Source organism: Wolffia australiana, chromosome 16 (genome assembly GCF_029677425.1).
Source record: "Wolffia australiana isolate 7733 chromosome 16, ASM2967742v1".
In the NCBI taxonomy this organism is placed as follows: Eukaryota; Viridiplantae; Streptophyta; class Magnoliopsida; order Alismatales; family Araceae; genus Wolffia; species Wolffia australiana.
Genome location: NC_135850.1, coordinates 115,657 through 137,960, shown reverse-complemented (window position 1 = coordinate 137,960; position 22,304 = coordinate 115,657). Strand labels below are relative to the sequence as shown.

The following is a 22,304-nucleotide window of genomic DNA, read 5'->3' as shown; positions in this document are numbered from 1 at the left end:
GTGTCTCCACACCAATGGCTAAGGGATAAGCTATATTTTTTCATATGATCGAGACTATAGAGTGTCATTCTATGTGATTATTTTGATGTGAATCTCAAGGAACCTTCAAATATGAATATTTAGATACATTTTTAAAGCTGATCAATATATTAGAATATTCTGATAATTCCCTAATTCATTGCATGTACTCATAATCTAACTTTATAATAATCAAATGTGTAAAACAGTAATATATTTTCAGAGATAATCTAACTTATAACGATAAGGTACATAGATAGCAAGCCATTCACACACTCTATTTCTTGTTCAATGTTTGTTAATCTGGTATAATTATTATAATACATATGCGATGCTTATGATGAATTTCATGTATATATATGATCCCACTTGGTGAATTATGATGCAATAATATATCACTAGCCTTTAAGTGTGTTCTCTGGATATTTTATTCAAGGGGAATCCAAGAAGAGTTCAAAATATTTAAAAGGCTGACACTATTTAGTCCCACCCAAGTGATAAGAATGGTCAATCTCACAACCATGTATATGGATACAATAAGGGCAAATAATGGGTGCTCTGCAATAAAAGAATAGTTCAATAATTCATCAGTATGAATTTGTGGATGGTACGATACTAAGTTTTCAATCACGTGGATTCATGTCAAGATTATGTAACAAGTTCTTAGGCGTGAGACACCAAAGATGTATTATGGATGAATATTTATACTTAGGTTACGACCTATAATTTCTTAACCACGGAACCTCAAACAGTGTTAGCTTGGGTCAAGGTGGGGTCCTCCATCTTCAGTATAAGACGAGATAGCTCAGTGAAGACAATCTGATGAAGCCATTTCCCAAGGTGGTAGAATATCATTGGATAAATATCTATTATGTAAAAACCACGACTATTTGAGGCCTTTTAGGGTGACATTTCCAGTCCATTTATAGCACTATGGAGCCATGCACATAATGTCCGCAACGATGGCTTTCTTCAAATTTTGGATATGGGTATTTATTGCTCGCACGCCTGACACTATTTTAAGGAGGTATAATATTTTCATTAAACATTTAAAAGAAAACCCCATCCTCAAGGTTTTCTCATCATTCAAAAATGCTTAGAGGAGGTTTAAGCTTCCAAAAGGTTTTCTATCAATCTAAAAGGAGAACGAGAAAAACATAAACACTTAAAATCTCATGAAGAAAATGGGTGGGGATCTGGGAAATAAATTTCTCCAAAAAAGAGATGAACATACAGCTGGGCAGCTCCGAGGAGACTAGGCTGGCGGGCGGGGAGGGACGACGGAGGGCGCGCCGACGACCATCTCCAGCGAGCTGAACTCGACGGCAAGCAGAGGTTTGGACTGCAGCACCTCGGAGACGCTGTCGACAGACTCTTCTCTCCTCTCCCCCCCTCTTTCCTCTAGAGCCTCTGTCACTCGAGCGGCCTTCACTGGCCGCACTCTGCACGCAATGAAAAAATAAAAATTGGCAGAAACCAACAAAAAAATTGACAGAAACCAACTGAGCAAGAGGAGGATGAAGGACCTGCACTTCATACGGCACGAGTACTTGAGCAATTGGGGATTATGCGCCGTCCTGCCGCTGTCATGGTCATTTTCCTCAGAGCCTCAGACCGGGATTTGAATAGACAGAAATATGAAGCTTTTTTTTTTACCTGTAACTCGGGAGAGAGAAGTTGATCTTGGGTCCTCTCCATTCTTTGCCGTCTCCTGCCTCGAGCACTGCCGCAGTCATGTTCATTTACCCGGCCTGAGGAACTCCCCTTGCACAACAAATCACGGTTTTTTTTGTGAGGTGAGGAAGATGTTTGGACGCACCGTCGACGGGCAAACTGATGCTACAGAGAGGATTGGCGGCACCGTCGTCGCCGACCTCGTTCACCAGGGTCGCCGCGCCGGTGGTCGACTGTATTGTCGTAACCGAAGAAATGAGGGAGCGCCATGGAATCTCCACGGCCAATAATTCCAAGCTTACGCTGGGTTTTATTTTGATTTTACCTTTCGAAATTCGGCCAAGTGGCTCGGAAGTCCTACTTCCTGAAAGAAAAAGAAGAACACCAACGTGGGCACACTCGAAAAATGGCAGACTCTCTGTTTATTGCGCTCACCTTCCTTCCATGCTCACGGGCTTCATAGCTGCTGACCAGGACCCGGGATGCCCATCTATTCGTCAATACAAAAAAGGGAAAAATGAAGACACTGGTGTCGATTCCAGAGGAAGAAGTCGCGCCAGACAGAGAAACATACGCGCACGACGTTGGCGGATTCCACACGATGCCTGAGATGGCCACTAGCTGGCAATAGATAAACCACTACCCATTAAGTTTTCTTCTCCCATGAATTTCCAAACATATCAGCTAGCAAGTCGTCGGACGTGTCCAATTCGGCAGAGATAATTTGATTTTTGGGAAGAAGAGAGGAAAAAACGATTAAACGGGGGGGGGGTTTAACTTGTCCAACCTCGTCAAATGCGCCTGCCGGGCTCGCATCGTAGCGGGCAAGGAACAAGCCCCCGAGAGTGTACCTGGGGAAGGGAACTATTACGCATTGAGTAAATTCAGATTGCATCGATTGAATCGAGAACCCAGTACCCGAACGCTTCCACCAACTTCAATTCTCGCGGAATCAGCTTTCTAGCCGTCTCTGCCTTGACGAGATGAAGCTGGAACAGAGCCCTAAGAGATGAAAAGAGCCCGTAACAACGACATCAATTCGCAAACCAAAAGGCATTGCAAGGAGCGAAGAAAAAACTACTCTGAAAAGCGGCTACTCTCGTACCTGCCTTTGAACCGCCATGGGGCCCCATGCGCGTAGCCTGAGGTGAATTGCGACTCGGGCGTACCATCGGAATCCATATCTCTTGTCCGCACTGATCATACGAGCGAAAGCAAGTCAATCAAGCACAAAAATGAAGCTCACAAAGAACAAGCGGCAAACCCGATAAACGAGAAATTCGAACCAACGACAGTTCGGGAGAGCAAAACGCAATCAAAACACAGGCCACGAGCGTCACCCCAGGGATTCAAGCGGCCGACGTCGGTCTAAGAACACATATCGCGCCTAGATTGGCGACTGAAAATCGAGCCAAAGAAGAGCCAGCCAAAGAAAATCCGGCCGAAGACAATCAAGTTCGCGCGGCAGAGCGGAGATCGACGATCTCGGAGGAGGAACACATATTGTGCTCGTCGTCGGCGCGCAAACCAGGCAAGCCCTCCCGCGACAATCCGCCATCTCTATCCAACCCCGACACCAGTTTTAACAACTAGCACAAGTCTCGAAACCCGTCCCCCAAGTGCCTTTTAATTTGTTCAGATACTCTTCCCGACGAGGGTATTTTAACAAATAATTTATTTTCAGGGGGTAAATGCTACTTATCAAATGAAAGAGAAATAGACGAGAAGATTTAAGAAGGGACAATACTTGATTCGGACTGTGGAATTTGCCCTCTTCCCCAAGGCAGTCTGAGTCTCTGCGAGAGGAGATCCTCGACTCTCCGGCGGAGAAGCGCCATCTCACCGCCGCCTCCTCCCTACTGCTGCCTCAGCCCTTGCCAACGCTCCCGGACATGGCGGTACTGTTATCTTCCCTTTAATCCTTCGCGTTCGATCCTGCCGCCGTCTCCTTGTTTCTTTGCCTTTGTTTTTCAACTCCCGAGGACGCGTTCATGTGTAATAGCTCCGGTTGTCTGCCTTTTCTGTTCCCTGATCCTTTCTTTCCCTTCGTCTATTCTTCCTTATCCTTAATTTGTTTGCGATTCAGAGCCAATCGGCCCCTCGCTCCCCCTCGTGATTTGCTCTTTAATCGCCGTATCGCATTCTGGTCGCTACGCATCCAGAAAACGCGCCACTTCTGTATTTTTTTTGTGTACGTGGACCATACGTCGGTAGCTTGGACCATACGTCGGTAGCTTGTGTTCTTGCTCTTTAATCGCAGTTATGTTCTTGCTCTTGCTTGACAAGATCGATCTCCGGATATTGTTGTCACTGATGGATTGATGAGCTAGAATTTGTGTTTTTTTTATTTGAATTATTTCGCATTTGATGAATATTTACGCGTAATTTTTAATGACGGGGTTTAGGGCTTCATCAAATACTGGTGAGCCACTGATTCTTGGGAATGTTGTCACTGGAGTTTAAACGCGAGATCGTCTGATGACAGTTTAATCCAGCCTTTTTGTCTTTTTTTCTGGTCTAGATTTACCGACTCTGCATCCTTGTGTACTTATTGGCCTCACTTTTTTCCATTCGATGTAGTTTTAACGATGGCTTCTCATACATCTGATAATTTGGCTCTTAATGTGTAGGGAGGAAATCTCGATTCGTCTATCGAGTCCCTATTGAACAAGGAGAAGCAAGGCAGGCTTTCTGGGGACGTTGTTGCTACAAGAGATGCGGTGACTTCAATAATTCGGCTATGCTATGAAGCTCGAGCTTGGAAGACACTCAATGATCACATTGTTTTGCTCTCTAAGAGAAGAGGGCAACTTAAACAGGTATTTGTTGGGGTCTTCTTGAATTCGCTGCTTAAGAGAATCGATGAAAATCTGAATTGCGGGATCCTGAAGCAACTCCATCGCTGAATCTCTTTACCAGATCCTCTTTGAACATTGTTAGCCACTGCATGAGCAGTGGCTCTCCAGTCCTCTTGACACCATCTAGTGTTTAGAAAGGAAAACCTCAGCTCATCACGTAATGTGGTTTGGTGTAAATACTGGCAATAAGAGTTGGGCCCATTATGAGTAAGTCATATGGGAGCCGAGAACGAGAAATTCATATAAAATGAAATCAATATTTTTTTTGAAAAAAATATTAAACCGCTATGGGCCGGTTGATTAATGGCCAAACAGCAGATTACAGAGAGAAATATAAAGACAGAGAGGGCTAATGTTGGCGTCTCTGTCTAACAAACATACTTTAATTCATACAGCAGAAATTGCTTGCCTGGTTTCATTATTTTCTGTGAATTTTTTCCTACAGAAAAGTCGTCTTGGTTACCTGCCAAACCTTCACTTTGGCGACAAAAGTATTTTGGAGTGCGAAATATAATTTTCTTGACATCGTCATTTGTAGGGCTTCAGTTTGACTTCCAGTACAGACATGAGTACATACATTTTCTTTACCTATTACACGAGAAGCTGATGGCGCGGCTTGAAGAGAAATTTGAATTATGTAATTGTGTTCAATTTGGCCGCCAGGTCGAAGGACCGGTTCAAATTGTACATTGAAAAAAGTAGCTTGATGAACTTGGGTAATTTGATGGGGTAGCGTTCAGGGGGTTTTAGGGTCTTTACAAGGTGGTCCGGACGAAGTTTATTCATTGGACTCTTGTTACAATCGTGGTGTTACAGAAACCTACCCACCTTTCCCTTAATATTTATTTACATGCAGGCTGTTACAGCGATGGTGCAACAAGCAATGCAGTACATTGATGAGACACCGGATCTTGAGACACGCATTGAGTTGATTAAAACTCTGAACAGCGTCTCCGCTGGGAAGGTCAGATTGTGCATCGTTACATTCACTCCTGTTATTTTTCATAATCTTGGTCTATGAGTATGCCTAATTTTTTTTTAAAATTCTTAATTGCCCGCAGATTTATGTCGAGATAGAGAGAGCACGTCTCATTAAGAGACTCGCTAAAATCAAAGAAGAACAGGGCCTGATTGCTGAAGCTGCTGACCTAATGCAGGAAATCGCTGTAAGGAATATTTCTCAGTGGTTTGTTCATGCATTCGAATTTCTACCGTTTCAATATATAGGTCACGTTTAAAATGCAAGATTTGTTGATCGTAGTGAATTGGTTTTGACCATTGACCTTCACAGGTAGAAACTTTTGGAGCCATGGCAAAAACAGAGAAAATAGCTTTCATCCTTGAGCAAGTAAGGGTTCATTTAATCTCTGAAACCTCCCTTTTATCAACTGTCCGACGATTGGGTTGTGCGTATTCTGAGAAACAATAAATTTTGCAGGTTCGTTTATCTTTGGATCGTCAGGACTATGTTAGAGCACAAATTCTTTCACGGAAAATCAGCACAAGGGTGTTTGATGCGGACGTTTCTAAATCAAAAAAGCCAAAGGAAGGGGAGAGTATTGTGGAGGAGGCCCCACCTGATGTACCATCTCTCCTAGAACTGAAACGCATTTACTACGAACTGATGATTAGGTAACGTATTTGTCACTTAACTACTTTATTGTATTTGATTTTCCTGTCTAATATTTTAATTTATTCTCATTCTTTGTAATATCCATTTCAATAGTTTTATCCTTTTCTCTGAGTTATATTTGCCATCTGGTGGGGCACCATGTAATTAGATCGTCATGGAGATCGTCTCCAGAATTCAAGAAATAGGATGTGAGAGAAACGGGATAAATGGGAGAAGGAAGAGAGAAGAAGAGAGAGATAGGCGATCGGACCCTCAAGAATTACTGGATCAGTAATTTTTGCCTTCACCATGCTGGAATCTAGCTGACATGCCTTAAATTCACTCAATCACTTTCTTACAAAAAATACTTCTCTGGATCATTTTCCCTACCCCCTTGTGTGAATACAAGCTATGAACCTCCTCCGAAATTACCTGAAAAGGCATGGGAAGAAATGCTGCGTCCCAGATGCTCCTTCAACCAGTTCTTGTAGAGCCAGGTCCGGCGTAATCCTTGCCCATAATCATCTTCAGAGTGAAGAAGCAGAGGGGGATATTCATTTTCTTGAAAAGTTGCTGAAGCGACTGTCGACTTGGCCAGGAGATCCTCCTGTCTAGAGGAAGGTGTGGCTGATCCGGCACCCCTCTCAACGACCTCTCTTGTATCTACCTATCCTACGATCTATCATCTGGAAGTTACTTCTAGCATTTCGTGATACCGTTATACCTTCTGGAAATTCCTGGTTGGAGTGATTGAGATTAATCGAAGTGAGCTAGATTGACCATAGAACTTATCGATTAGAGTGAGATCTACAGGGGATCGTATCTGTAGATTAGGCTTATTTTAGACCCTGTATTATTCCAGTACGGTTATTTCCCACTATTGGTTCAGTCAACCGTCGAGCCCTATTAGACCTTAATGATACCGTATCACCATGTGAACTGTATTTGTGAAAACTATTCTGATGTTCTATGACATTTATCACTGTTAAATATTATAAAAAGTTGAATATTAAATGAGAACGTGAAAAGAAAACTTCATATACCAATGAACGGGATTACAAGAGTTTATAGGTAGAAACCCTAGTGGGTTGAGTTAGGAAAGATAAACATAATGAAATAGAGTAACATAGGAGAATATAATGTCCACACTCCCCCTCAAGCTGGGGCGTGGATGTTTTCCACACCCAGCTTGACACAGATTTCTTCAAACCTAGGAGCATGGAGCCCTTTGGTGAAGATGTCTGCAAGCTGATCTGCTGACGGTACATATGGCATGCAGAATTTTCCCGACTCCAGCTTTTCTTTAATGAAATGTCGATCGATCTCGATGTGCTTCGTACGATCATGCTGAACGGGATCATGAGCGATGCTGATAGCTGATTTGTTGTCACATAACAGCTGAACCGGGGAAGGAACTGGACACCGTAGCTCACTAAGGAGCTGGGCGATCCAAAGTGCTTCACAAAGACCATGCGCTAATGCATGGAACTCAGCTTCAGCACTGGATCGAGAGACCATCGTCTGCTTCTTACTCCTCCAAGTAATAAGGTTGCCTCCCAAGAAGGTGCAGTACCCAGAGGTAGACCGTCGATCAACCACTGAACCTGCACAATCCGCATCAGTATATACCTCGAGTCGAAGACCACTGTGACGACGGAACAGAAGCCCACGGCCAATCGTCCCCTTCAAATAACGGAGAAGTCGATGGACAGCATGTAGGTGGCTCATTCGAGGATTTTGCATAAATTGACTAAGAACACCAACGGAGTACGCGATATCAGGACGAGTGTGAGTGAGATAAAGCAATTTTCCCACTAGTCTTCGATACTGTCCAGGCTCAGCAAGATTTTCATTTTCATCAGCACCAAGTCGATGGTTTGCATCAATTGGAGTCGAGATAGGCTTGGAGTCCTCCTTGCCAAGTTCAGAAAGAAGATCCATCGTATACTTACGCTGACAGATGAAAATCCCACTGGACGAGTAAGCCACTTCAATCCCAAGGAAATACCGTAACGGACCGAGGTGACGAATAGCAAACTCGGAGGAGAGATAAGCAGCCAGCTGGGCGATAGTGTCCTGATCATCACCCGTGATAATAATGTCATCCACGTAGACGAGAAGGATAGCAACTCCCCCTGACGTGGAATGACGGTAGAAGAGAGTGTGGTCGGCGTTACACTGACGATATCCACGGGTCTGCATGGCCAGAGTGAAACGACCAAACCAAGCCCGAGGAGATTGCTTCAAGCCATATAAGGCTTTCTTCAATCGGCAGACAACCGAGCTCGAGGTGGCAGGAACTAAGGAGGCATACCCCGGAGGTAGAGCCATATAGATTTCCTCAGTCAAGGCACCATGAAGAAAGGCATTCTTGACATCATACTGGTGCAAGGGCCAACCACGATCCGCAGCCAAGGCCAAGAGAATGCGAACGGTATTCATCTTAGCCACGGGAGCAAACGTGTCCTGATAATCGATGCCATATTTCTGAGTAAAACCCTGCGCCACAACACGGGCCTTGTGCCGTTCAAGAGAGCCATCAGAATGCTGTTTCACAGCATAAACCCAGCGACTGCCAACCAAGTGCTTGCCCGGTGGGAGTGGAACAAGATCCCAGGTATCATTCAGAGCAAGTGCGTGAAGCTCCTCCTCCATAGCCCGGCGCCAATGAGGAAGCGATAAGGCAGCGTCCACCATCTTCGGAAGGGAGATGGAGTCAAGGGAGGTGAGAAGAGCATGGAAGGATGGAGATAGGTGATGGGATGAGACGAAAGTGGTTAAAGGATATAATGGAGAAGGGCGAGGACGAGAGACGATGGCTAAGGAGGAATCGTCTGGAGAGGTGGAGGAGGAGGGTAAGGTAGGATTGGGAGGATGACGAGGTTTGCGACGAGCGAGAGTCAGACCATACCGTTTTTCGGGAGGACAGCGGTGTAGAGGGAAAGGAGCACGAGTAGAGGGAAGAGATGGGGCGGAGGAGATATCGTCTGGATTTGTTGATGTGGCGGAAGGAACATGCTCGGAACGATGAAGTGGGGAATCCGAAGAAGGATCAGGAACAGAGGATGAAGGATCCACGAGAGGAGCCGGTGGGGACTCGTCAGACGGAACGAGCGGGGAAGGATCCACGAGAGGAGGCGGTAGGGACTCTGCAGACGGAACGGGCGGGGAAGGTGGGGATTGGGGCGGAGGGAAAATAAGAAAGTCAAGGGGGTCCGACTGTGGAAGTGAAGAAGGGGAGTCGGGAGAAGAAGAAGAATAATACGGGGTGAATTCGTCGAAGGTGGCATCTTTGGTAACGATGAAGCGACGAGAGGGCGGATGGTAACACCGATAGCCCTTTTGGGTGGGAGAATAGCCGACGAATACACATTGGAGAGCACGAGGGGCGAGTTTTTCACGACCAAGAGCATGGTTAGGGACAAAGCAAACACACCCAAAAACACGTGGGAGAAGATTGGTGCGAAGGGAAAGATTTGGAAAGGATTGCTGGAGACGGTCAATGGGAGTAAAATTAGCTAGCGCCCGGGACGGGAGACGATTGAGGAGATGAATTGCGGTAAGACAGGCTTCGCCCCAGAAATACTTGGGCACATGCATATGAAAGAGAAGGCTGCGAGTGGTATCAAAGATGTGATGAAATTTGCGTTCGGCGACCCCATTTTTCTGGGGGGTGTATGGGCAAGTGGTTTCATGGATAATGCCTTTGTGTTGAAAGAACGTGGTTAACGTAGAATTGACATAGTCTCGGGCATTGTCTGAGCGGAAGCGACGAATGGGGGTAGAGAATTGGGTTTGGATAAGAGAGTAGAATTGAGGGATCACAAGGGATATTTCAGATTTTTGTTTTAATAAATAGGCCCACATGAAGCGAGTAGCATCGTCAATAAAAATGCATAACCACCGAGCTCCAGAGGTGCTGTGGACAGGAGCTAGGCCCCACACATCGGTATGAATAAGAGAGAAGGGAGACGTAGAATGAGAAGAAGAGAGAGGATACGTCGTACGATGATGTTTAGAAATTCGACAAGCGTCACAAACAAAGCGATCAATAGAATGACCGTGGAAGAGTTTGGGAAATAAATGATAAAGAGTGTGAAAGGACGGGTGGCCGAGACGTCGATGGAGAAGCCACAAACGATCATGGGACGCCGAAATGGAAACAGCAGCGACAGCAACAGAGCGTAAGGACGAAGGGGGTCGAACAAGGTAGAGGCCCTCATGCTCCTCAGCAATGGAAATCGTCCTCCCCGACATCTTATCACGGTAAAAACATGTATTAGGAGTGAAGGTAATGTCCTGGTTTAGGTCACGAACAAGACTTGATAGAGAGAGAAGATGGTGAGCAAGACGAGGAGCATGAAGGACTTTAGGAAGATGCAAAGAAGGAGAAAGGGCGACACGTCCAATTCCGGCGACAGTGAGAAGATCACCGGATGCAGTTTTGACTTTGGAAAAACCAGAAACAGGTTCATAGGTCAAAAAATGGCGAGGATTGGGTGTCATGTGAGCATTGGCACCCGAGTCAAGAAGCCAAGTAGAGTATGAAGAAGAATGCCGAGAAGAGGACAATGGAATAGGAAGAACGGTGGACGTACCTGCGTGGGCTAAGGAACACGAGCCCACGGCGGGTGGATCAAGCAATCGCCGGAGACGTTTCATTTCCTCAGGGGTGAAGCTCGAAGACGAGGCGTTGGAGGGTAGAAGACCATACGGCATAGGTACTTGACCAGGCTGGGGCACTTGGCTCGCAGAAGAGGCGACAGTAGCAAGATTGCTTTGTTGCAGTCTCTTTCGTTGAAGCTTAAAGCATGTCTCCTTCGAATGACCTCGCTTCTTGCAGTAATTGCAGAAGAGCAAAGGGTCACCTTTAGGAGATTCCTCAGTCCGAGTAGGGATACCACGAGGTGCAGCGCCGGTGGAAGTAGGTGTCGTCGGAGGTCGAGCAGAGGCGGTCGACTGGACAGCTAGTGCCGAACCCGTGGTTTGAGACTGCCGGAAACGGGATTCTTCAACCTGAGCACTGCGGAGCGCATCTTTGAAAGTAAGCTCTTTCTCCCGGTGAATAAGTTGAGCACGGAGAGATTCATACTCAGGGTTAAGTCCCATAAGGAACTGGAAGACCCGAAGCTGAAGAGTGTACTTTCGGTCCACGGAATGAGGATCAGGTGGCATATAATGATCGATCTCATTCCATAAGGACATAAGCTCAGTGCTATACTCCATAATAGATCTATCCCCTTGGCGCAGGTTGGCAGCCCGATGCACGAGCTCATACAACGTGGCGATGTTGTGCTTCTTGTAGTGACTTTCAAGAGCAGCTTCCCACACTGCCCGAGCCGACTCAAGCGACAAGAATTCACCTTTAATGGTAGGCGAGATACTGTCCAGTAGCCAACGGTGAACAACCCCTTCAACATCCAGCCAGTCATAGTACTTGGGATCTGTCCGGGGTGGTCCATCTTCGAGCAAATGACGCATCAGACGACCTTTGAGAGTAATCTGAACGTACTGGCGCCATTGAAGCAAATTGAAGCCAGTAAATACCCCATCTGGAGGCATCTTGGGCAGAGAAAAAGGTCCAGACATCGTAGACCAATTTCCCGGCTCAAGAGACGACCCCGGTGCAGGAGGTGTCACGGTTTCTGAGGGATGTGCTTCGGGATGATCAACAATCTCAGGATTTTCCATAGATGGCGGAAATGTTGAATTCACAACTAAGTAGATGGCAGCAAGAAGAAAGCCAGTCAAGTGAGGACGTCTCCCGTCTAGTACAAGAATCCAGTCAGCAAGAATCCGGTCAGCAAGAATCCAGTTGGCACAAGAGTCCAGTCAGCAAGCTACACGACCGTGCAGCACGGGCATAGTATACGATGACTAAAGTATACGATGACCAAAGTAGCAAAGAGGCCGAGAAGGTGACCGGAAAAGAGAGGCCGAAAGGGTCGAGCAGCACGGAGTAAGAAGCAAGAAACGCCGAAGTCTGCCGGAACAGACCAAGAAACGCCGAAGTCCGCCGGAACAGGTGTTTGCACGCGAAGGTGTCACCAGAAGATGCTAGAACTCGCCGGAAGTTGTGGGAAGTTGCCGGAAGTCACGGTAGGATGCCGGAAGACACGACGACGATGCCGGAAGTCGCGGTAGGACGCCGGTAGAACTGGGAAACGACGACAACGACGGAAGTCTGCCGGAAAAATGCCGCTGGGAGAGGTGAAGAGACTAGGGCTCTGATACCATGAGAACGTGAAAAGAAAACTTCATATACCAATGAACGGGATTACAAGAGTTTATAGGTAGAAACCCTAGTGGGTTGAGTTAGGAAAGATAAACATAATGAAATAGAGTAACATAGGAGAATATAATGTCCACATTAAATGATCATTTATATGCTCAAATACAGGCGGGATAATTTTTTTTTTACATCGATCTTCAGAGTTAGAAGTTAAAATTAGTCGACTGCAAATCAACCAAAGTAATCGTTACCATTGCTAAAACGTTATCCTCCTCTTAACGTGAGGTTCCGTCCCACTCATTTGCGTCCAGCATTGTCTTTTGCTGTTGGTCTAGAATCTCGTCGAGTTTTTAGTGTTGCTTTTTTTATTTTTTCACTTTTTGAGCTGTTGCTATTTGTTCTCTGTACTTTAATATCGTGTGCTGTGAAATACATTTTCTTATAATTTAAAAAGCGTTTCGAATTGTCATTCAAACGTAAGATGTGTTAAAAATGGAGGGCATTGCTCCGTATTTTCAGTGTTCAAGCCTGGAAATGTGACAACGACCTTAAACCATCGTCGATGTTGGCTACTGTGAGTCACAAATTTAATTTACGTTGTGTAGGTACCATCTGCACAACAAGGATTATTTGGAGATATGCAGATGTTATAAGGCCATATACGAAATTCCTGCCGTGAAAGAGAATCCCGAACTCTGGGTTCCGGTATCATTGCTTTCCTTTATTTCAGGGCGTTTATTTGAAATAGTGTACGCGCATATCAGCAAGTGACGGCATTCTTCGATATGAACATCACAGGTACTGAGGAAGATTTGTTGGTATTTGGCTCTGTCACCGAATGGTCCAATGCAGACCAGCCTTCTCAATTCCGCCCTCGAAGATAAAAATCTCTCAGAAATCCCAAAATTCAGGTACACTCGTCGGCTCGCTGCTCTGTAATTTTTCTTTCTTTTCATGCAGTTAGTAAATTACCATGTTCCTCTCCGCATCTGTTTTTTCGTTATGCTTACTATAATATTTTCTTCAAATTGATTTTCGCAGGCTGCTGTTGAAGCAGCTTGTGACGATGGAGGTCATCCAGTGGACGGGGCTTTGGGAGGCGTACAAGGAGGAGTTTGAAGAGGAGACTAGACTGCTAGGGGGCGCCCTCGGCGAGAAGGCGGCCGCGGATCTCAAGGAGAGGATAATCGAACATGTGAGTGGTTTTTATGTCTTTATTATTTTTAACATTCTCTCGGTGGTACACTACTATCAGCACGCTAGTGTACCGGATCCCATTAGAACTCCGAAGTTAAGCGTGCTTGGGTGCTTGGGCGAGAGCAGTACCAGGATGGGTGACTGCCTGGGAAGTCCTCGCTGGTGACCACAGCATGGGCATGTGATCGCAATTCCAAATTTCCAAAAAAAAACATTCTCTCGGTGGTTTTATATTTTCTAAAAAATTATTAATTACTCAGTAAAAAACTCAAACATGGTGTCGCAGAATATCTTGGTGGTGGCCAAGTACTACTCCAAGATTACGCTGAAGAGACTGGCGGATCTCCTCTGCCTGAGTCTGCAGGTAAGACGAATTGGCTTTATGAGGAATGATATGAATGGAAGGGTCTTATGTTTAAATAGTGTATAACGTTGGGGAAGTGGGGATGTAGGAGACGGAGGAGCACGTGGCGGAGATGGTGGTGGGGAAGGCGCTGGTGGCGAAGATGGACCGGACGCAGGGGGTGGTGTGCTTCCAGGCGGCCAAGGACTGCAATGAGGTGCTCAACGCGTGGGCGGCCAACCTGGAGCGGCTACTCGACCTCGTCGAGAAGAGCTGCCACCAGATCCACAAGGAGACCATGGTCCACAAGGCAAAGCTTGCTACCGCCGCCTCTTCCTCCTCTGCCTAACCTTTTTTTTTCCTTTTTCCCCAAGAATTCCCCCAGTTCATGCTCCAGATAGATGACGATGACCATTACACAAGAACACAAATTTGCATTTTTTCTGTTTTCATCATTATTGGATATCCTCCAACAAAAAACAAAAATAAAAAGAGTAAACTATATATGGCGCCATAGGTTACTGACTCCCACCGTATCCAAGGTTCTGGGAAATTCAACGTCCTTTTTAAGTCACTCAGGAATACCTTGGACCAAACTTTAGATAAGAGTTTGGTCTTTTACTTTGTGTGAATATTAAACCAAGTCCATAACTTATAATAGTAGATCAGTCTTTTGAAATTTGCATGTGTATCATTCCCACTAAACCGTTACCTACATGACTAAACGACCGTCAGTCATCTACTTTATTGTCACTAACTGAATTGATTTTCCAGAAAGGTTTCTCTAAAAAACAGTAAAAGTTTTACTGAATACCGGAGAAGGTTACTTCAGAGTAACTTTCAGAAAGATAAAAATACTGAATGGTTTAATATAAACTCGCACATTAATTTAATATTAAAATGTCATTTCTTGCAATTTCTAAGAATTGTTTCAGTAAAATCCACTTCTTGCCAATTTTATTGGCTAGATACACAGGTGCTCGGCCTATCTTGACAAGAATTTGTTCTCAAATCCAAATTTTCCGTATCTTTTATCGACCTATTTTTTGAGTTATCTGGTAATAAAATTAATAAATATCTATTTGACGAGGAGTTTTTCAACTTTTCTTACATCAGTCGCGTGCAATTGAATTACAAGTCAGAAGACGCTCTTTGTCTTACTAATCATCGAAAACGAAACATCGAAAACGAAACATCTTTGTCTTACTAATCATCTCAACGGGAGCCGCCGCAGTTTTAAGAATGATAATCAGCGGATGCTTGATTATCCCCGCCGTCACACCTCCCGCAGCCAGCCAGATGACAGTCGAAATCGCTAGTGCAAGTATGAGTTTTAATTAAATATGCTCCCAACCTCAGACGTATCCACGCCCATCTAAGGCTACGGTATGAGTTCCAGGAGAAAACCGACGTTGCCCTCGTCGAGTGCTGATTGCTGAAGGTCGAGCAAGACGATAATAACTTGAAGCAAACGAGTAAACGCCGGGGACGATAATTTACTCCAATCAAGGAATATGGCGGAATAAGACGGGAAAAAATATTCCCCAGACGGCCTTGTGGTACCCCATTTGAAGGCCTTTGTCGCCGGTTCGCAGCAGAAAGCAACGGCCAGGGTTCATGGCCGGCGAACTTGATTATCAACGGTAGCTTCTAGGCGTTCCTCTCCCTGTCAACTCATCTATCCGCAAGAGAAACATTCGAATACAGCTTTCTCTCGCGGACGCGATTGACTCCGGGAAACTGGTGAAGAACCTCTCTGCGTCGACGCGATCAAAACTCAGTTCGGGACAGTTCGGGAGAGCAAAACGCAATCAAACCTCAGGCCACCAGAAACGGGGGAGCAGGGGACGGGGAATACGGAATTATTATAATAGAATGTATTTTGGCCCCGTCTCCGTATCCTCCTCCTAATGCGGGATTTTACTCTGCAACGGAGCCGCCAACCTCGGAATGTTAGTTTCTTCTGCTTCTATATCATCTCCCGCAAGTGATCAACGATCATCGAGAGAGAAAGCGCGGAAGAAACTCGCATTTGGAGGAGAGATGGAACGTGCGATCATGGGCAGGGGCGGCGCCGGCGAAGAGACGGAGGAGCGTGTTCGTGTGGGGTACTGGCGGTGGCACAAGGAAGACTTCTTCCCGGGGCCGTCTTTCTCGTCGTGGCGCTCATACGGCGCCGCCGTGGCCGCGACGGGCTCGCGCCTCCGCTGCCGTCTGCTTCGGCGGTCCACTTCCGAGGAGGAACTCCGCCTGCTGCCGCAGCGCAGCGAGCACGGGCTGCGGCGCTGCCTCACGGCCTGGGACCTCGCCTGGCTCGGCTTCGGCGCCGTCGTCGGCTCCGGCATCTTCGTCCTCACCGGGCTCGAGGCCCGCCAAGACGCCGGCCCCGCCGTCGTCATCTCCTACGCCGCGGCCGGCGGCGCCGCCCTCCTCTCCGCCTTTTGCTACGCCGAGTTCGCGGTCGAGATCCCCTCCGCCGGCGGCTCCTTCTCCTACCTCCGCGTCGAACTCGGCGACTTCGCCGCGTTCCTCGCGGCCGCCAACCTCCTCCTCGAGGCCCTCGTCGGCGCCGCCGGCGTCGCCCGCTCCTGGACGTCCTACTTGGCCGCCCTCCTCGGCAGAGACCCCGACTCTCTCCGCATCCTCGCGCCGGTCCTCGCCGACGGCTACAACCTCCTCGACCCCATCGCCGTCGCCGCGCTGGTCTTGTGCTCCGCCGCCGCCGCCACCGGCACGCGAATCGCCTCCCGCCTCAACTGGATCGCCTCCCTCGCCGGCGGCGCCGTTATCGTCTTCATCCTCGTCGCCGGGTCCCTGAAGGCGACTCCGGCCAATCTCTCGCCCTTCCTGCCCTTCGGGCCGCAGGGCGTGCTTCGGGCCGCGGGAGTGGTCTTCTGGTCCTACACGGGCTTCGACATGGTGGCGACCATGGCGGAGGAGACGGAGAACCCGGCCCGTGACATACCGCTGGGCCTGATCGGGTCCATGTCCGCCATCACGATCGTCTACTGCGCCATGGCGCTGGTGCTCTGCATGATGCAGAGCTACGACCGGCTGGACCCCGACGCGGCTTTCGCCACCGCCTTCGCCGCCGCGGGCATGGACTGGGCGGGCCGGCTCGTCGCTCTGGGCGCGCTCAAGGGGATGACGACGGGGCTCCTCGTGGGGGCGCTGGGCCAGGCCCGCTACACCACGCAGATCTCGCGGGCGCACATGATCCCCGCCGGCCTGGCGCTCGTCCACCCGCGCACCGGCACGCCGGTGCACGCCACCATCCTCGTCACCTCGGGCGCCGCCGTGATCGCGCTCTTCTCCAGCCTCGACGTCCTCGCGTCGGTCTCCGCGATCAGCACGCTCTTCGTCTTCATGCTCACGGCCCTGGCCCTGCTCGTGCGCCGCTACCACGAGCGAGGGAGCGGCCATTCCGCTGGCCGGCTGAAACTCGCCGCCGTGCTGGGGCTTCTCGTGGGCGGCGCCGCCGGGGTCGCCGCGTGCTGGGGCTCGGGCCGGGGGGGCTGGGCCGGGTACGCCGTGAGCGGCGCGGCGTGGCTGGGGGGGACGGCGGCGCTGGCCTTCTGGCTGCCGCAGAAGAGGGCACCCAAGGTCTGGGGGGTGCCGCTGGTGCCGTGGCTGCCGTCCCTCTCCATCGCCGCCAACCTCTTCCTGATGGCCTCGCTCGGGGCCGCCGCTTTCCTGAGGTTCGGCGTCTGCACCGCCGTCATGCTCGTCTACTACCTTCTCGTCGCCCTGCACGCCACCCACGACGCCGCCCAAGGCCTCCCGGACCTGCCGCCGGCCAAGCCCGGCAGCGCCGATACTGAGATCCCATGATACTACTGCCGCAACTTTAAAGCTTTAAAATTTGTAGCGAAAAATAGATTTCAAGTTTTTTTGATAATAGAAAGGGTTAATATCACGATACAGCCCAAACCAGGTCCAAAGTCTGGGGTTCATCGTGGCTGCCAGGTGGATCTCTGGCCCGATTTTGGCCTGGCGGATCCCACCTGGCAGCCACGCTGGATTCCACGTCATCACCTGAATATGTCGACCTGCCAAGGGTTTTTTGATAACAGAGAGAGGGGCATTCTAGAGAGAGAGAGAGGCGGCCTAGAGAGAGAAAAGGAGAGAGAGGGGCATTCTAGAGAGAGAGAGAGACGGCCTAGAGAGAGAGGTTCTAGATAGAGAAAGAGAGGTGTTCTAGAGAGAGAGGTGTTTTGTAGAGAGAGAAAGGGAGAGAGACCCGACTGAAGTCTGGTAGAATGCCTCTCTCTCTAGAACACCTCTCTTTCTAGAGAGAGAGAGAGGTTGGGTCTCTCTAGAGCGCCTCTCTCTCTCTCCCTTTCTCTCTCTAAAAAATGCCTCTCTCTAGAACACCTCTCTTTCTAGAGAGAGAGAGAGGTCGGGTCTCTCTAGAGCGCCTCTCTCTCCCTTTCTCTCTCTACAAAATGCCTCTCTCTCTCTAGAACACCTCTCTTTCTCTCTAGAACCTCTCTCTCCTTCTCCCTCTCTAGCCCGCCTCTCTCTCTCTCTAGAATGCCCCTCTCTCTCTTATCGAAAAACCCTTGGCAGGTCGATATCCTAGCGATGACGTGGAATCCAACGTGGCTGCCAGGTGGGTTCCGCCAGGTTAAAATCTGGCCGGAGATCCACTTGGCAGCCACGATGGACACCACGTCATCACCAGGATATATCGCAGACAACTTAGAGAGTTTGGGATATACCGTACCAAAAAAAAGCTAAGGTTAGATCGCAGACTTTCGACCTGGTTTGGGCTGTATCGTGATATTAACCCTAATAGAAATAAAAATGTCAGAGACCTCATATACGTGCATGACTGCATGGAGATACTGACGCTTTACCTTCCAACTTCTTTCGTCTTCTGTGTTGTCAGTACGCGGTAGTCACTCACAGCGAAGGTCCAAATTATCGTCAGGAACAGAGTATTTTTTTGCGAATCCCGTCCGTCTTGCCTCATTGATTTATTTTGACAAAAGAAATTGCATGAGATGATAAAAACGTAACAATGTAGTTTGGTAATAAGCTGTCTCACAGGTTATCATGCAATACTCACCTTGTTTATTCCGTGATTCAGCAAAGGGCGGGAAGCAAACAAACTCCAGATAAGTAGGAAAATCCACGGGTTGAATTGGTTTTTCTCTCATCCAATAATTTGCCTGAAGCGTTAACTTTCTAATGTTTAAGTGTGATCTCGCACTTGTTTTCTATGGATTACTTGGCCGACTGTTGTAGATCTTAACTTAATGGAGCCTGAAATCTGTCTGACTAAGCTAAAAAATCCACCAAGAGTATAGGGATGAAAGTAAACAAAACCCACACACTGATTGGAGAAAAATAACCCCTTTGAATGGATGGTCAATGTTCACGATAGAGGTACTGAACAGCTCGATACTCCTTTTGGATCATGAAGTATATGGATTTGAACTTGGATTATTCTCAGCCCCATTGTCTCTCTACTCCAATTTCAGAAAAGTCAAAGAGCCATTAAATAATGCCAAAAAATAGATATTAACTCAAAATAATGTTACACATGTATATTTTGCACTTAAAAATGATATATATTTAAATATAATGCCATAAATTTGCAGGAAAAGTAAATTCCAACTCAAAAAAAAATTATGTTCTTTGAGAATTTGATGTCACAAAAATTATTAAAAATATTTAAAAATTATAAATTAAAAATATCATTCTAAAATTAAATTAAACCATTTTTGGCTCAATAGCACTAATATCTATTCAAGTTAGTGCAAATAAACATATAATATGGTGATATTAAACTACTATACTGTGTGTTACCAGTCACCATGTCGTGTCATGATTATCATCATGTGTCTTTTCTGATGAGATTGACATGCATTAGCATATCATGTAATAACAAGAAAACGTAATGTCTTGTTTTTCTGTGTAAGATTTGGGAGCTCTTGAAGCTGCGATCGCGAAAGACAAATAAATTATGAAAATAACTAAAAAGAGAAAAAAATGGATTTTTAATCGCTAATGGAAAACAAGGATGGTGCATTGCCCCTAAGGTGGTGAGAAAAACTTATCAAATTGACAGCTAGGATTTCTCCAATTTTAGAACTGAAAATTGAACAGATTGAACTGAAATTTTGAGGGTAGCTTTGTATTTAGCCCATTTTTTATCCATACCCTCGGATCTATGAATTGAGAAATATGGATATTAAATTGATATTAAATTGACTTCCTAAAGTTTTGGCTGATTGAAAGAGACTTGAGGTTTTGAGATTTATCAAGCTCATTCTTGGTATCCTTGGTGTGTGCGAAGAGTCATTAGAAGAGACAAGGAGCCAACCTACACTGGCAGATTACCCTCATCCTCACAGAACGAAAAGATCTATAGTGAGCATGCTCACCTTACATTGGTTATTTTCATCATCATTTTTAGCTTAGATCCATCTCATCATCGCATATTGAAAACATCACATCTCAACACCTTTTGATCACGTCTTGCACCCTTCACATCACCATCTCTTCATCATCTTACTGGCATCCCACTTACATGAATCATTATTTCATCACATCTCTAACTTTCCACTTACTGTCTCATCTTATTATCCTCAGTTCCTCGTGTATCTCGCTCATTCATATAATATTGTTGATATCATTATCTCCTATTTACAATAAGCACATTAATCTTATTAATTGTCACCTTCATGTGTCACATTATCCTCGTCTATCTTCCCTAATTGACATCTATCCCTTCTCATCTCATTATTCACCATTTAAATAATATTAAATCAGTAATTGTTGTTCCCTATGGAGATGATCCATACTCATCACTAGATTGAGTTATTTACATCATTAATCCATTATATTTCATTGATTAAAACTTAAAACACCAATTTTATTAATGACCTACCACAAAAACACAATTAAATTGGAAAAGTTATTATTTTACCTAAATCTCTATAGTTGTGAACTCCATTTACTCTAAATATATTGCAACAAAGTTTTATATTTTAAATCATAAATCACCACAACATAGGCAGAAATAAATTTTAAACCTCGTTGATTACCTCATTCTTTATCTTTTCAAACTTCCTGTGTTCTCCCCTCTCTTTTGAGGGATTAATTAGATTTTGGCTTCAAGTGAAGTGACAAAGAAAATCACCTTATATCTAAAAAATGAAACAGAGATGAAGGTGAGAGACTTCAGATACATTACATTAATTGGGATATTTAAGGTATATTAGATTAGTAGACATAAAGCTTAACTACATTCATATGAAGGTGCAAGATTTAAGCCATCTTTTTATTTGACTGAAATTTGAAGGTCAAAGATAATGCCATGTGATACCACAAGAGTGGTCCTGTCATTGATGGCGCGTCGCCACCGATCGTCATCGAGCCAGCAGCAGAGGAGCAGCAGGACGTCACCGACTCAGCACACGAGGAGCCGTCACTACCCAGCTTGCCACCGAGACGGATCCAGCCACCACGACGAGCCGCCGCAGCAACACGGGATCCCGGATTCCGTTATACGGCATGACGCGGACGCCGACCACCGGAGCACACCGACACCTTCGGTTACTTTATTCTATAGCTTTTCGCTTTTATCGTGTAACGGGGAAGGACCCATATGAGGAACCCGTCTCCACCGTCGACGCTCCGCGCGTGCTGCCGCTGCTTCCGTGACCTGCCCGAGCTAGGCTGCACCGAGCTCACCTGCCCCGCCCGCCGTTGAGCCGGCCGTCGAGCCGCCGCGAGCCGGCACTGACCTCGCCTGCGCCGAGCCAGCCCGCACCGGACTCCGCTGATCCGGTCGTGGTCCTGCACCGAGCAAGTTGCACCGACCGCCGTGATCCTGCACGACTGGTGCGCTGCCGCGCCGGATCATCTCGAGCCAACGAGTCAGGCCACCTTGGGCGAACGGCACCAAAGCCCCGTCGCCAGCGCGACGAAGGTAGCTTCTCCACTTGATCCACGGTTCCTTATTTCTTACAGTACTCTTTCGTATTGCCTCCACTGCGCTTGGGTTAGATAGGTGAGTGAGACAGATTGAGAGAACGACGAAACAAAGACGAGTGTCTTACCTGTCCGGTACGAGTCGGGACGCCCCGACGCGTGTGAGCATTCTAGTGGGAGTTACCCCATTCGACGGCGTGCGCGCCCTCGACCCACCTCAGACGACTTGGGGGGCTGGTTCGACCCAGCTTGGCGACCCCGTCCCCGCTCCGGGTTGGCTCTCATAGCTTGTCGGCACATTGCACGTACCATAGTAGGACCATCACCCTCGTTATCGTCATTCAGACATTTCTGTTCTCCGCATATCCATCGGTTGACGTCGTGGACGTGAACCGATTAGTTAGTGATACGACACCGAGTTCCTAC

At 47.0% G+C, this 22,304-nt stretch overlaps 3 protein-coding genes and 1 pseudogene across 5 annotated transcripts; 3 read left to right on the top strand and 1 right to left on the bottom strand.

The window, feature by feature from the left end:
- Nucleotides 1-1,124: 1,124 nt before the first annotated feature.
- LOC144713413 (protein NEOXANTHIN-DEFICIENT 1) lies at nucleotides 1,125-3,276 on the bottom strand. 3 transcript variants are annotated; one of them, XM_078587962.1, is made up of 11 exons: nucleotides 3,033-3,276; nucleotides 2,798-2,888; nucleotides 2,611-2,694; nucleotides 2,480-2,543; nucleotides 2,267-2,313; nucleotides 2,128-2,182; nucleotides 2,018-2,056; nucleotides 1,838-1,925; nucleotides 1,675-1,741; nucleotides 1,545-1,595; nucleotides 1,125-1,460 (listed from the first exon to the last, which is right to left on the bottom strand). In XM_078587962.1, exons 2-11 carry the CDS (start codon nucleotides 2,872-2,874, stop codon nucleotides 1,274-1,276), a joined length of 759 nt encoding a protein of 252 aa, XP_078444088.1. In that variant the 5' UTR covers nucleotides 2,875-2,888; nucleotides 3,033-3,276; the 3' UTR covers nucleotides 1,125-1,273. The 3 variants fall into 3 exon arrangements, with proteins under 3 accessions (XP_078444088.1, XP_078444086.1, XP_078444085.1); XM_078587960.1 differs by having other exon boundaries at nucleotides 1,545-1,601; nucleotides 2,979-3,275; XM_078587959.1 differs by having other exon boundaries at nucleotides 1,545-1,601; nucleotides 3,033-3,274.
- A 154-nt stretch (nucleotides 3,277-3,430) lies between these two features.
- LOC144713412 (26S proteasome non-ATPase regulatory subunit 12 homolog A-like) lies at nucleotides 3,431-14,389 on the top strand. The gene is made up of 11 exons (XM_078587958.1): nucleotides 3,431-3,590; nucleotides 4,323-4,511; nucleotides 5,407-5,514; nucleotides 5,612-5,716; nucleotides 5,842-5,898; nucleotides 5,989-6,182; nucleotides 13,000-13,099; nucleotides 13,193-13,305; nucleotides 13,436-13,589; nucleotides 13,878-13,955; nucleotides 14,044-14,389. The coding sequence occupies exons 1-11, from the start codon at nucleotides 3,585-3,587 to the stop codon at nucleotides 14,281-14,283; spliced, it is 1,344 nt and encodes a 447-aa protein (XP_078444084.1). The 5' UTR covers nucleotides 3,431-3,584; the 3' UTR covers nucleotides 14,284-14,389.
- On the top strand, nucleotides 13,633-13,761 carry LOC144714068 (5S ribosomal RNA; annotated as a pseudogene).
- Nucleotides 14,390-15,357: 968 nt separating the features above from the next.
- On the top strand, nucleotides 15,358-17,844 carry LOC144714015 (cationic amino acid transporter 5-like). The gene has a single exon (XM_078588754.1). It carries the CDS (start codon nucleotides 15,885-15,887, stop codon nucleotides 17,763-17,765), a length of 1,881 nt encoding a protein of 626 aa, XP_078444880.1. The 5' UTR covers nucleotides 15,358-15,884; the 3' UTR covers nucleotides 17,766-17,844.
- The last annotated feature ends 4,460 nt before the right edge of the window (nucleotides 17,845-22,304 follow it).